Below are 15,967 nucleotides of genomic sequence, written 5' to 3' on the forward strand. Positions count from 1 at the left end.
ATTCAGTCGTATACATTTGTTCCAACCCATAGAATGTACAACACTGAGGGTGAACCCTAATGTAAAGTATGGACTTTGAGACATAGTGGTGTGTTGATGTAGAGTCATCAGTTGTAACAAGTGTACCACTCTGGTGGGGGAATGTTGATAATGGGGAAGCTATGCATGTGTGGGGCAGGCAGTGTGTGGGAAATCTCTGTACCTTTCCCTCCAGTTTTTCTGTGAACCTAAAACTGTTCTAGAAAATAAAAGCCTATTAAAAAATACCTTTAGCAGTACATGGTTTTCTTCCATTAAGATGAAATTCAATTTAATATAAAAATGTTAATTATCTTTTAGGCCATAAAAACTAACATTTGAATTTCCATAAGAAGCTTAAACATAATGATTCAGTCCAAATAACTTATACCATGAATAGTGTTTATATAAGATGCAAATAGTTGAGAGTTCGTAGTGCTTTTTCTATTTTTTCCCTCTGGTTTTCACTTCTCTTTTTATACTATTTCTATTTTGAGTTGTGATACTAGAGAGACTGCCATATATGTTGTTTAGTAAATGTTATTGAACTATTTTAAAATGATACATGAATGATCTTGAGTGAATTTAAATGAATGACATCTGTGTCAGTGGAAACAGAAGTCCCAGGTCTTGAACTCTCTGAGCATAGTTATACCTGTGTTTTTAATTTTTAAAAAGTGATGGCTTTAAATTTCAGTCTTTAATTTTCCAATCTTATATTTAGTGTGCAATTGATGGGGGGCACAGTGGATAAAACACAGAAGAAAAACTTGCTTACTTACTGTCTCTTAGCTTGCTAGTCTACATTATTATCGAATTGTGTTGCATGTACCTTGAAAATATTTCTTGACTTTGATTTTCGTTCTTTTACTCTCACTCCAAGCCACCAATGTCTCTTTAAAATGTAGGTTTTATTATTATTCAGGTACGTTGAGTCTAACAAATCAGGAGACAGATTGCCGCAGAAAAGATAGACTGTTAAACTTACACCCAAGAGGAGGGAGCCTGCCATGTAAGAGGGCTTGAGAAGAGGAGGACCCATACAGGGAAGTTCCAGGAACTGTCAGGAGGCAGAGGAAGAGAGGGGAAAACATGGGCAAGAACCTTTCTTGTGGTTTCCTAGGGAAGGAATGTATGAGACAGGGTAGACAGGTTTAGGATTGACTAGCTTGAATTATTACAGTGGGCCGTGGACATAGGGCTGTTCAGAGTCCTCTGATACATGGCCCTAGGGTGATTAGGACAGGGGAATAGTGGCCCTGGAGGTGGTCAGGGATATAGACTCCAGATTGATTTGTTTGTCTATGAAAGGTGTGCTCTTAGGTGCTATCTAGGAATTAGCTAACCCTGAGGGGGACAGTGGACGCATTGTCAGCAGGTTCCAGAGGTCAGAGCATCACAAATACAGAAAATAAAAAGATATGCTTGATACAGACTCTTCCATGCATAGACTAACATAACCTAAATGGTCTGCCTGTGTCCATATTTACTTCCTACAATCTAGCTTTGATGCAGTGGCCAGAGAAATCTTAAGAGTGTAAATTAGATTATGTTTTTCCCCTACTTAAAATTCTTCTCTGATCTTCTCTTGCATATCTAATAAAGCCCAAGAGCTTTATCTTGGTTTTGAGGTTCCTCATTATTAGGCTCCTGCTTCCATCTGCAACTCCATTGTGTTCTACCTTTCTCTTCACTCACTTTATTCTAGGCAAACTGATCTTTTGATTCCTTGAAAATTATTTCCTCTTTATTTCCTCTGGACCTTTATACAGACAGTTCTTGGTGCCTGGATGCTCTTTACCTGGCTTCTAGTCAACCTTTGAATCTTAGCTTAAATATTATTCCTCCGGGGAGGCCTAAGTTAGGTCTCTTGTGTTAATTTTTCTATGATCGCTAATTTGTTCACTTATTCATTCCTTTTGTCTGTAAATATAAGAAGAGAAGTACTAAGGATAAAATAAAGTAAGACAGACTGGCATCTTTCCTCATGGAGTTTACCATAGTTAGAATTATATTTATTTGCGGGTTTACTTCTCTAATATCTGTGTATGTTTTGCGGATGTGTACCATATGAAAGTCAGAATTGTGTTTCTTTGGTTCACTACTGCATATCAAACAGACATCTGGTCTAATTCCTGGCTTAAGTGGAAAGTAAATGATTGAATGTTGAATGAATGATAGAAACTATATGTCTTCAATATGGCTGTTTAGGTCTATCCCCTTAAATGCTTTTCTAGGTTAAAATATTGAGGCTATGTTTTATCATATACAACTGTTGAACTTTGATCCATCTATTGATTTTGTGTTAGAATCGACCACAAATGATTTGAAGAGAATTTTACCTTTCCCCAAAGGCTTTCTTTTGACTCACCCCTAAAGAGAGAGAGAGCTGTTTCTTCAGTATCTGCCCAGGCTAGAATCCCTAATTTTCATAAGAGCTGTCAATTCTGCCCTTAGAATTGCTGATTACTTAGTGTATATTGCAAGATAAAATACATACACATTTTCTATGTGCTTTTCAGTGAACATAATCTTGAACTCACTGCTATTAACCTTTCAAATTTTGAATGAGAAAAGTAATATTTATAAAGAGTTTTCTGAAGGATATGCAGTCTTTCTTCCGGGGTGGGGTAGTTCTGATGCACAGCCAGGTGTAAGAGCAGTACTCCCTGTAGAGGTTTCTCCACATAGGCACTTACACTCCGAAGAAGTTTATGTAAAGAAAGCTTTTCAGTGTTTCTCATAAGTTGAAGTTGTGGGTCTCTGTATTCGTTTCATTTGTTTGTAAACAGCACTTTTCTTAAATGATTCAGTGAACACTTACGAACTCCTAATATTTCTGTTCCCAACACCTAGCAAAGTTGGGTATGTCTGTAAACTTAAGGTGAAAGGTCTTGTATGTGATATGAAGCAATTAAGACTTTTTCCCTTTGCTAATGTAGAGCCATTGGAGTTTTGTTTGTTTGTTTGTTTGTTTTTTTAAATGGGAAGAGCAATATCATCAGCCTATTTTACTTTTATTTTAAAGGAAAGTAACCTTGTCAGCTGTATGGAGCATAGATTAGAATGGGTTAGATAACTATGACAGAGACCAGTTGGGAAGTTTCTGCAAAAGGTAATGAGGAGCAGTAGGGATAAATAGGATTAAATTCTAGCACTGTAGCTATCGGTTTTAGTTCAAGCCCTTTATGCTCTAACCAGTCTGTTCTATCCTTGAGTTCAAGACAGCTAAAATTGTGAAGGCTATGCTGAGAAGTCTTCCCTGACAGTCTTCTCTTAAACTTCTTTTGGTGGTGTCTCTATGTGGCCTTTTATAGTACTTTACATTTTTTATTATTTTTTGCTTATTTGATTCTCTTGTCTTATTTATACTGCTTCCACTTTTCATGATAGCTACTACTAGATAGAAATACCTACTGAACATGCCATTCTTAGTTTTCTCCTTTGTATATTTGTGCCTTGGTCATGGCCTTTCTTTTTTCTCCACCAATATTTTGAAGTTTAACCTTTTTTTCATAATTCAGCCCCCTCCCCATTGTTACATAGTTCTGATGGCTCCACCATGGTCACTTCCTTTGAGCTCTTGTAGCATTTAAGCTGTATACAGCTTAGTTTATGCTACCTTGCATTTTCCATCTTTTTATGTATTCTATGAATATGGATAGTCTGCCTCTTTGAGTTTGACAAGATGTTTTATACATCAGTTTATACATAAACTTCACTTAAATAGAGAGTATTTTAAAGTTCAGTGTTAATATTTGACTGAAGGCAAAATCCTTTAGAAGATTTATATTTAGAATGTTTTAGTTAAAGGAAAATATTTTTATTGGTTCCTTATGTTAAGTAGTAAGTCCTTTAGCAAAAGAAAGGCTTTTTTTCTTGGGAATCACTGAAAACACTTGGGCCTCCTCTGGTTTGTAATCCTGTTAAATTTCATCCATGAATTAAAGCCTAATTATACACAGTTGGTGAACCTCACATATAGATAATTCGATGTACAATAGAAGTTTAGTCATTAAGTTTACTTATTGGAACATTATGAAATGTTGAAAATACCTTATGTTGGGATTAAGAAATCATTTTCTTTGGGAATTAACTAAATACGATTGTCTGTGTGTTTTTCTTTAGCCCATATGTTGTAAAGTACTATGGCAGTTACTTTAAGAACACAGACCTCTGGATTGTTATGGAATACTGTGGAGCAGGCTCTGTCTCGGACATAATTAGATTACGAAACAAGACAGTAAGTATTTTTAAATTGTTTTGCTGATCTCATTTCTAAAGAATCATATTTAGAATCTGACCAGGTAGTATTTTGTTACAAAGAAAATATTAGTGTGAAAAAAAGAAAAGGTTTTTAGAGTGTAAAGGGATCTAATATGAGATATGAGAACCAGCCACATATCTTTGTATGGCAAATTTAGGAGTTATATGGATTATTTAATTTATTAAGATAATTTTTGGTAAGTCATCGAGAAACTACCAGGGTGCTTTTCTTCGTTTGGAATCATTGTGTGTGTTCTTTATTAATGTGAGTTCAATAAATTATGGCTAGAATTTTATTTAAAGTTCATGGTATTCGTGGCATTTCTTTATCTTAAGTTTTTTTCTATTATTATAATCTATGAGTGGTAAACAGTTGAAGTTTTTCGTTTCTGAATTTTTAAAAATAATTGAAAAACAATTTTTGTCTTTATTTTTCTAAATATAATTAGGATGTTTGAAAGTGACAGAACTAGTATATACCTTTCTAAAAATTTTGGTGAATTCAGCTTAGTGAAAGGTGTCATTAATAATAGCTTTTTTCATGGTTATGTTTTAATCCTAAGTAAAAGAGCTATTTACAAAATTATTTACTTTTGGCTAGCAATGCATCTAGTTTGCTTGGATAATTTATAAAGACAAAAGTGACCTTCTTATCTGTGCATGACTAAGAATAATAATTAGTGAAATAATTTGTAATTCTGTAGAACAGTAACCAAATTACTATATGACATTATTATGTATTGTCAGACAAGTTTCTGTAAAATACATTCAGAAAAATACTTAACTACTTGAGTCAATTTGTGGTTAACCAGAATCATTTTAAAGTTTGATTGGAGTGAGGTAAGTCACAAGTTTATCCTACTATTTTTTTTTCCTGTTAGAGAAAATAAGATAAATAGGATTCCTTTTAAAGGAAGTGAAACTGTTTCAATAATCCCTGTTTTGACAGATGGATTAAGTGATTTTTGACATTCTATGTACATATTTTAGAATTTCTGTGGTGTTTAACTAACATTTATGTAAATCAGATGACTCTTGAGTGACAGAGCAATGCTTTAATTGAAAAGAATTAACTCCAGTTAGAGATATGTTTTAAAACCATTTCAGGGCTAATGTCAGTACATTTGTTTTTTAAAATTACTAGGTAGAAATATGTAGTAAAATTTCGTGAAATGGAAAATCCATTTTCTTGATTTTAAATATTAATGTTAACATTTTGAATAGCTAGGAAGTATTTGATTTAAGTACTTTATTTCTTGTTGCCAGTAACAAACTGCGACAGTATACTATAGTTCTATAAAGATAAATATGGGTGGGATCCTTATCCTTGTAACTCTCCATCACCAATAAGGAAAGATTTTACTCCCCTTGTATTGTTTTTTAGAAGACAGAATCTACTGAACATGTTGGGGAATCATAAATTTGGAATAGTCTAATTGTTATTCTCACAGAACAGTATAATCCTTGGGCTTCAGGTAGAGTGGGAGAATCTGATTCCTAAATATGAAAAAGAACTCAGCTGCCTGAGATGGGTCAGGAATTATAGGTACATTGTCTCTGAGTGTTGCCTTGATAACAGCTTCTATCAAATCTCAAGGTATTTGTATTCTACTTTTCCTTCATTTATGTGTTTTCTAAAAGGAGTACCATTGTTATGAAGGTTAGCAATATAAGAAAAATGCCTTGACATTGTAATATTTGATCATTTATAGGAATGTTTAGTGGAATGAAAATTTTGTCTGAATTTCAGAGACATAGCTGTTATTGATCAGCTGGCTTTCAAAAATGTGACTAGTGAAACAGTTGTCCTTGCTCTATTAAAACTCACTTTACTAGCTGTTGTTTTCATGGTCACAGAACAATCAATCTGTGATTGGGTTTTTTTTAGGATTTATATGCTCTTTTGTTTTTTGTTATATGCTTTGTTGCTTCTTTTAATTCTGTATACACTGTAAACTGCACTAGGCATTCTTAGTTATTGTTAGTGTTTATATTTACTTAAATATTATATTTATGCTTTTTATTGCTCTTTATTATTTTCTGCATTTCTCAATTGCTTGAAGAACAATGTCTGTTAGTGTTTCCTTATGTGTGGGAATGGTGGTCATAAGATCTTGTTTTTTGGTTTTTTGGTTTTTGTTTTTTCTTAATATGAAAGTTGTTACTTCCCTTCATTTTTGAACGATATATTTGTTGGGTAAGGAACTCTAGATTGGCTGTTTCTTTTAGATTTTTGGTTTGTTTTATGAAGAATGACTTTTGGAAAACCACCTAAGTAACCTACTTTTTGTAGAATTATGCTTCTCTTTGAAAGAAATATCATTAGGGATGAAGTGTTCTTGATTTTTAATTATCAGTTGCTATCTGTTTTGACCAAATGTTTTCTTGAAAATTAATGGCTTAGGGAAAAACAAATCTGATTTAGTTATATATTTAAAAAAAAAAAACATTGCAGTTCAATCTTTTTTAGCCTAAAGTAAAATACTGTTTATATCTTACCTCTTATCTGAACAGTGTCATTATTTATCACTTTTATTATGCACTTTATATTCCAACCTCACAATAAGAACTGGCTCCTGGAACTAAAAATTGGATTCATATTTTAGTGTTTTTGTATATGATATTGCCTCTTCTCTACTTTTGTGTGTCCCTCCCACTCCTAGTCTTTGCTTTAATGAATTTGTATCCATGCTCAAATATCTCCTCTCTTTTAACCTTTTTCTGTTTTCCCAGATAGTTGCATATCTATTTGGTAATTGGTTGATTAATTAATTAGGTAAGTCTTCTGTGCATATTCACTCTTATGTAAAGAAAGAGCACAATAAATGTTAGCTGCTATTATTATTATAATTTTTTCTATTATTTGACATATTTTGACTACTAGGTAAATTGGCATCTTTTCATATGTGTTTTAGTCTCTTTTATTTCCATTTTGTGCCTATCTTTTTGTCTTTTGTTGTTGGCCCTTTTATTGTCAGTTTGCAGGGCTGCATGACAGTTTGCTAATAGTTATATGAGCACTTGTATTTTAAAAGTCACAAAATCAATCATCTGGTTGTCAGAACAAATATTAAAGAAGGAGCTTCAAAATATCTCTTTCAGTGGTTTTATGCCCTGACCTATACTTTTTCTTTGGGAAACATCTAGAAAAAGACAAAGGCATAGAATTAAGTTTGGGAGTTCATTAGGCTTACTTCAGTGACTGGAACTGAGGCTGAGTAGCAAAAGGTGAATATTACGTCCGTTTAAAGTGCTGCTACTTAACAGGGGGCAGATCACAGAGTTGGCATTTGAGCTTCTAATGAATGGTAATTGTGGTCACTAACGGTGGTGGTGCTAGAGGTAGGATGAAGGTGAAACTCTCCTATGTTCCAGTGGCAGATAAAAGTTTCTGGGAGTCTCCTGATTGCATTATGAGTGAAAAATCACTATTTAGTTAGTATTCATTGAGTCTTTCAGTTTGTAAGTATTGGGGGACCTATAAATAAATATATGTGAGTTAAATTCCTGATCAGACCCACAAACACAGCTCAAGTCCTGGTATCATATATATTTAGTAACTGACTTTTTAAATATTATTTTAAACCATCTTTTTAAGTTTGGTGAAATCTCTGTGTAGATAATCCCACTGTGGTCTCCTGTACTTGGAAATCACAATTAATTATTCAGCTTTTAGTGTTTAAGCGAAGAGTAGTTGCAGTTGCCTTCCCCTCCTTTAAGCGACGCAGGGACAGTTATACATGTATGTGAATTTAATTTTTTGCTTAATTTTGTAAATGTATACCTTGATAACTTTAATCGTAGGCCAACTTTGGCTGTTGAAAGAGAAATCTGCCTTTAGTTGTTGTTAATGGAAGTTTAAGTAAGCATTATATATTTTTTGAGTATTTTTGAGTTTACAAAGAACAAAAAGTCCAGATTTGTGGAACTAAATAAATAAAATATTTAAGAGAATAATTTTTAAGGTTTCCTTGTGAGGAAATAGTTAAAAAAAAAAACCCAATATATTTTGAAATAAATGCCATTAACATCTCTAAACATTTATGCGTTTCAAGAATTATATAGAGCAAAGTAGAAATACACAACTCTGTGAAATGGAAGCTTTTAAAAGATTATATTTTTTGATTAGAGGCTTTCAAAATGATCTTTACATAATTGTAAAGTTATGCCTTTACATATGGAAGAAATAGAATCTATGTCTTAGACATTTATTGTGTACTTGGAACTGTTCTAAGAAAATGCCTAAGGTTATTCTCTCTCATTTTGGCCCATTTATTGATTTGACCACTTATTGTAATTCACCCTAGCACTATGGATTTTCATTTTGGCCCTTCCACAAACTGGTTTTGTGATCTAGGCAAGTCATTTAACTGACAAGGTCTTCAGTTCCTCATCTGTTAAATAATAAGTAACATTTGTTTAGTGCTTTACATTTTACTTGGCAATTTTATTTACATTTCGGATGAATGGAAAGGTTCAAAATACAGTTATTGATCTAGGCCCAGTGCTCTGCATTAGTGGTATAAATAACAAATGTTGCTGTTGTCACATTGTTTACACACTATTGGAGGTGTAGTGTAATACAGCATAAAAAGTTAAATTCCATTCTGTTAAGTTCTTTAGGAGCTGAATAGGCAAAGTACTTAGCATGGGAGTTCAGAGAAAGCTTCATAGGAGAGAGAGCCCTTCAGATTCTTGGAAGAGGAGGTGTCATTTATTATTAGAATGCAGATTCTACAATGGCAGGATTTTGTCTTTTTTTTTTCACTGTTTTACCTCTGCTCCTCAGACAGTAACTAGCATGTTGGATGCTCAGTAAATACTTGTTACATGAATGAATGAATGAATGCATATATGAATGAATGAATGGATGATTGAGTCAGAGAAGAGATGGCAAAGGACATCTTGAAAGAGGAAACAATGATATGCTAAAATTATATTTCCATCTCTAAAAGTCCAATGTCATACTCCTAGGTCACCTGAAAGAGAATGTTCTAGCATCTGGTTTAAAGGATTTACTTTCCTCATGCTTAATCAATTGCTCGAAATCATTGCCACATTTTAGTTTGTTGGATCTATGTTGGGATCATGATGTTATATAATTTTTTGTTTTTCCTGGAGTTTTTCTTATTTTTTGCATGTCGAGAGAAGTAGCACATCCCATCTTTATCATTTTGCTAATGTCTTCTAGCTTCTTAACTCGTTTTATCTGTTTCCTTGGAATTTATGTTTCTTCTTTGAGAAGACATTCTTTGGAACTTCCTGATTTCTTATTTAATGTGGACTCATTGCTTTTTAGGTCTGCTGTACAGCTACAGCTGCATCCTTGGAATTTCTTTTCACTGGACTCCTGGGTTAGTGCCACTATTTTCTTGTATATTTCATATTTCCTTGGTTTTCACTCTTGTTTTATATTCTTCCTAAACTATCTTCTTCATGATACAAGAATACGAGGTCAGCTATTTGAGTCCTGAAAATATCTGAAAATATCTTTATTTTGCTTTCATACTTGGTTGATAGCCTATGTAGAATTTTATATTGAAAATAAGTTTCTCTCAGAACTTTGAGAGTTTTCCTCCATTATCTTCTAGCATCCAGTGTTGCTTATGTTATAGCTAATGCCTGTCAGTCTTATTTGTTTGTTGGTTTCTCCCCCCGCCCCACCCCAAAACTTTTCTCTTCATCTTCTTGTTTCTGATATTGCCAAAGGAACAAGATATTTCACAAGGATGTGCTTAGGTGTGAGTCCTTTTCCGTCCCTCTTCTCACCTCCTGTCCTCTCACCTTATGGTTCTAATTTGGAGCCTGTCTAGAATTCACTTGGTAGTCACTTCTTTTGGCAGACCCCCTTCTTTCACTGCTCTTGTCTGTGATTCCGTAGAAATGCTTTCAAATTTATTATACCCTCTGTGTTGATTCTTATATTAGTTTTTTTCATTAAAAAATTCTCTATCAGTTTAATAGGGTTTCAGAGGGAGGAGAGACAAATAACTAAACAAATCAAGTACAAATTCAGTCTGGTTTTTGAACCTGAATCGATAATTCCCCCCTTGTCTTATGTATACTATGTATAGTTTCATATTCTTAGGAGTATAAAGTAGTACAACTACTTTCAGGAGTAATTCGATAAGCTCTTATGAAGTTGAATATGTTTGCACCCTAGGATCCATCCAGCAGTTCTCCTCTTCTGTCTGTACCTTAGAGAAATTCTAGCACAATTGTACAGCGAGACATATACAAGAATGTTGTCACAACAGAAAATTAGAAGCACATTTAAATGTTGATCAGGACTAAACCCTGGACTAGAGGATCACTTTTGTTCTTTTAGGCTCCATAATCTTTTAGCTCTTGGTGAAGGCAAGCTCTGAGAGTAGCATTCTGGTTGAAACCTTTAAGAGTACTCAGTATCTCAGCTGTACAGATGAGACTGACATTAGAATACCAAATGAACTTTGTGTCTTAAAACTTACATACACATTCAGTTTGGTACTTAGGAGAAATTTTTAGTATCTACCTTTATCAGGATTAGATATATCTCTGAGATATCGGCCGGGGGTGGGCTGAGGGAACAAAATAATGGAGAGGAAATTCCAGACTGAAGAGAGCAACTGCTAACTTATGTATATGTATTTTCCTGAAGGCTAGTGGTGGACATGTTATTTCATAGTGGAAATAATTGGGGAAGTCAAGTTTTATTTAAGCATCACTTCTTTAGAAGTATGAGTGATGATGCATCAAGACCATTCTGCTTGGTAAATTCTCACTGACGGTGATTCTCAACTCCCGTGACGGACATTTGTAGATATTGTAAGAACAGTTACTTACATAGTATTATTATGTGCCAGATACTGTTTTAAGTACATTACATATATTCACTTAATCTTCATATGAGGATTGAACAACCATATGAGATAAGAACTGGTATTGGCCCATTTTCCAGGTAAGAAACTGAATCATAGATTGGTAATGTAGATTAGAGGTAAAGAAAGGGTTAAAATTATAGTTAACTGCTAGAACTGAACTGTAGTAGTTAAGCACAGACTCTGGAGCCGTACTGTCTGGGTTTGAATCCTGGCTCTACTAGCTGTGTGAACTTGAGCAAGTTTCTTAACTTCTCAGTGACTCATTTTCTTCATCTGCTAAATGAGGTAAGAAGACTACCCTACATCATTGAGTTGTACTGAAGATTACATATATGAAAAGTGCTAGGAACAGCACCTAGCACATAAAAAGCCCTATGTGTATTTGTTGTTGATATTGTCATCGTCCTATCATCTTACTTATGTAGATAGGGGTGTCCTTGCATTGTGAACTTTTATCAGATGTGTTTGAGTAGAAGAATATAAAGGACTATGGAACCGAGGACAGAATCCTAGCATTCACTGTTGGCACTTTGAATTATCTTTGTTAATGAAACAGGTGTATACTCCAAAAGATAGGATTTACATTTTTAGGTACAGTGAGGACTTCTTTAATAGATTTAGGTAGTGGCTATTCAATATATACTAGGATATTTTACCTTAGTGCCCTTAGAATTAATGCCTTGTACATAATAGCCTCTTTAGTAAATGCTTGATTTGTTGTATTTTAAAAATATGTGTTCTGCCTTGATGTTAATTATGTACTACTTCAAACAGATTTTTTTCTTGATGAGGGCATACCAATTTTTTATTAATTTAAGATTTATTTAGAACTTCAAAGTTTGACATTATTTCATTGTTAATAACAGACATCTTTTTGATATGTGTGGATTTCTATTCCATAAAGTACTTTTTGGGGTTTAAATTTGCCTCTGTGTTGTTGGACTAATTCATGTTTGACTTTCTTAATCACTTTGTTGCATGTTCCCCCTTTGTGTAATAGATACTAGTTCATACAGGATTTACAACTCCATATATATTGAGTGCTTTTTTGTTGTCTTCTGATCTCTTTTTCAGGAATCTTTTCATGTGGGAAAGGATTTTAAAATGTCTGCCCACTGACCATTTTCACAGTAGAGTATCAGTTCTCTTTCTCTTCAGATCAAGGGATTATAAAGCAGCGTGTATATGTGTATATTTACATATGGTGTAAGTAGTGAAAGCTTTCATTTTGAATCACTAGTTGTGGGACTTCGTGATAGATTATTAATCTTTTTTTTTTTTTGGCCTGACATCTGCAGTCCAGATTTCATGAAAGACAACCTCTCTCTGCCCTTTTGTATATAATAATAGCTAAAATATTCTAGTTACGTTTTCCTAATGTATGTACTTTGTGTTGAGCAGATCTGTGTTTTTCGGGAAGAATCCCATAAATTTTTTATTGTTTAAAACCTTGGCTATTTTATAATCTCAAGCCTCCTTTTTTGGGTGGGATGAGATAGAGTGGTGAGGGGTTGCGGGGAGTTACTGAGTAGCTCTGCTCTTTTTCTGTGTTTTTTTTTTTTTCATGTTGAATATCTGAGAGCCCTATTAAATGTATGTATTCTTTTTCTCGAGAGAAGGAGTAAGAGTGGGAGAAATTTTGGTTGTAAAGAAGTTGGAATCTGAGGCTTGATGAATGTTCAGATAAAGTCTTACATATAAACTTAAGCATTACTTTTGAGATTTAGGTATTTTGGAGATTGCTACTTAACTCCTCAAGTTTCTCTAAAGCATTGATTTTAGCAAAGGGATTTGGTCACTGTTGTTTGTGGTTATATAATGTATGTCATAAAAACTAATGGAAACTGAAACATTTGAGGAGTTATATAAAATGAGAAATCTAAATGCAACATTAATACAATTTGGAGTATTAGCTGGGGGAGATAGTAGTAGGAAAATGAAGGCAAAAAGGAGGCTTAAAAAAAAGTCCGCATGCTTCTTGTAAAAGACTTCCCTTGCCCCCAATTTTTGTACCCTTTTTGTTTGGGGACAGAAAACAGAAATCATCTTCAGAGATCTCATGCTGTTAAATATCTGAAATAACCTCTAGCATTTCTAAAGTTGGTCAGTGGTTTATGCTTTAAACAAACCTCTTTTCTAGAAACTTTCCCACTTTTTGCTATCGACTTCAAATTTATATCAGTTTCAGCTCTTGGTTATAAGTTGCAGATAACCCAGCCTCAATGGGCTTAAGCCAAAAAGGGAATTTATTTGCTCACATACCAAAAATCTTTGCAGGGCTAGTTTCATGCATGGGTTGCTTCAAGGCAGAGTGAATTATTCTGCTACCTCTGTATTGATTCCACTCTCATACAGACTCTTGCTTCATAGTTCAAAGGTGACTACCAGCAGCTGCCTGGGTTATACCTTTCTAGTTGAAATCCAGCAGTCTTATACCTCACTGTTTCTGAATGAGCCATGTGCCTTTCTCTGAGAAAATAGTAGTTGGCTTAGACATAGGTCATGTGTCTAACTTGGAGCTAGCATGGAGCTGACTACTAGACATACATGGTCTGAGGATGGGGAAGTAGTGATTTTCTAAAGGGAAATCAGAACATATTAGCAGGAGAAGGGTAAATGGTTGTTAGAATGGCAAATAATAACAGGTATTTCTATGTATTTACTAACCCTAAAATCAAAGCAAAACAAAATATATCAGGAGTAAATCACATTTTAAAAAAATCTCTAAAATAATGCCCAAATGAATGTAAAACGTTAGAAGAGGTATCTGGTGACACTGGAAGTCAAAACTGTTGAGTCCCATTCCTTTCTACTTTCTGTTGCAGGAAAGGCAATAAGGTTGTTGTTTCTCAAGGAACCTGTTTCTACTATGTAAGCAGTAAATGTTTGCTATAAGAATTCTCTTGGAAAGTCTACTCAACAGGGTTAAAGGCCCATGGTTCCCTTTAGACCAGGGACACCTGATCCTGGTATTAGTTCTAGTGTCTGTGGCCCCTTCTCTTACAGGAATTTTCTTACCCTGAGAGGTACTACTACTATTCATTGCTGTACTAGAATCTTAGGAGAACGAGTCTTTTTGTGTGGAAATGAATTCTTGTTGCTTATTTGGCATATCCCATAGAGTGAGATTGAGTTCTAAGTATATTTCACACATGCCTCTCTTAAAGTTCCAAGCCACAGCATTAACATGACCATGCACCATAGGATTAAACCCTTAGAATTTTTCATAACAATCATGTGACATGTCTTAGTCTCTGATTAAATACATCATACTCCTCATGCTCCATTTCATCTTTTCTAAGTCTTTTGATTGGATTATAAAGACGTTTCTTTATGATTTTTCCACATTACAACATAGTCTCTCTGATAGACTTTCTCTTCTACCTGAATTAAGTAAATTAAGCTTACGAAGGTATTTCCTTGGCTTCCCTTATTGGTAAGCTGCCCAGTCTTCACCTTAGTTGCTATTCTTGGCATTTCTCCCAGTTCTGTTTCCCTTCTGTCAGTCCAGCCCACCTTCATGCACTTTATTTTTGATTGTACATCCTTCTCCTGGCAGACTGCCTGTCACTGCCAGATCTGCAGTGAGCCCTTGCCTCCTTGTCATAAGCTTGACCCTTAGCGCACCCTGACAATGGTTATTTGGAGTGATTTGGTTTAGTGGAAAGACTCCTGGATATCAACCAGAAGATGGAATGTCAGTTCTGGGTTGTTACTTACTAGCTCTGTGACCCTGGGTACATTGTATAACTCCTCCAAACTTCAGATGCCTAATCCTGAAATGGACCTAATGTCTTATTACTTGCCTTACCGACCTCAGTGTTTTCTTGTAAGGAACAAAGATGATGAGTGTCAGAGCATTTTGTAACCTGTAAAGTTCTACACAAACATAAATTGTTATTTTATTGCTGTTAGGGCAAAACTTTAAAAACTGGTATTTAGTTTTTAATTACTAGTGATTTAAGAATTTTCTGATATTTGTTGAAATAGTGGATATTTTCTAGTATTAGAGAAACATATTAAAAGATCATTGTGTTATCCAGTAAAGTCTTGTTTAATCTTAGAAAATCAAGAAATGTGTATAAGTTAATTTTCTAGAAAGTGGAAATTTAGCTCCTTAGGTGTGGAAAATCTCTGATTTTAACAATTTTAGATGGAAGTCTTTTAAAATTGTTTCACACAATTATCTATACATTTGATTAGAATATATAAGCCCCTCCCCCTTTAATTATATAAATTAAAGACAAAATTAAAAGTAATATGAGCACATTGTAAAAATAAGTGTTTCTTCACTTATTCCTAAATTTTACTTCCTTGGGGTAATGTCAGTTGACAGTTTCTTATGGGTCCTTTCAGCACATATGTATGCATGTGTTGTTTTACACAAGGGAGTCATGCTGTATGTGGTGGTCTTTACCTTGCCTTTTTTTAAAAAAAATTCTGATATACCTTAGATATCTTCCCATAACAGTACATATAGGTCTGTGTGTATGTAACAGAATGTATTTTTTTCAGTACTTTGGATAAAATGAGCTCTAACTTTTCAGTTTTTTTGTAGTCAAAGTTGCAGAAAACTTTTGTACATATGTATTAGCATACTTGTGTTGTTACGGCCATTGGATGTATTCTAAGAAATGGAATTACTGGGTTAGAGGGCATATTCATCTTTAATAACTTTTTTTTTTTTTAAACGTCTACAGCACCTGGTATTCCTAGGTGGTCTCCCATCCAAGTACTAACCAAGCACGACCCTGCTTAGCTTCCAAGATCAGACAAGATTGGGCATGTTCAGGGTGGCATGGCCATAGACAGTAACTTTT

General features: G+C 34.2%; 1 protein-coding gene and 1 pseudogene across 4 annotated transcripts in view; one reads left to right on the plus strand and one right to left on the minus strand.

Annotated features, from left to right (window-relative positions):
- Positions 1-15,967, plus strand: part of STK3 (serine/threonine kinase 3) — a 275,022-nt gene that overhangs the window by 42,002 nt on the left and 217,053 nt on the right. For all 4 annotated transcript variants that reach the window (XM_039853759.1, XM_039853757.1, XM_039853758.1 and 1 more), the window contains one exon: positions 4,147-4,261. In XM_039853759.1, the coding sequence (XP_039709693.1) occupies positions 4,147-4,261 (115 nt within the window). The remainder of the gene's footprint in view (positions 1-4,146; positions 4,262-15,967) is intronic.
- On the minus strand, positions 15,839-15,957 carry LOC120595940 (uncharacterized; annotated as a pseudogene).

This window comes from Pteropus medius, unplaced genomic scaffold (genome assembly GCF_902729225.1).
Source record: "Pteropus medius unplaced genomic scaffold, Ma_sr-lr_union100, whole genome shotgun sequence".
NCBI lineage: Eukaryota > Metazoa > Chordata > Mammalia > Chiroptera > Pteropodidae > Pteropus > Pteropus medius.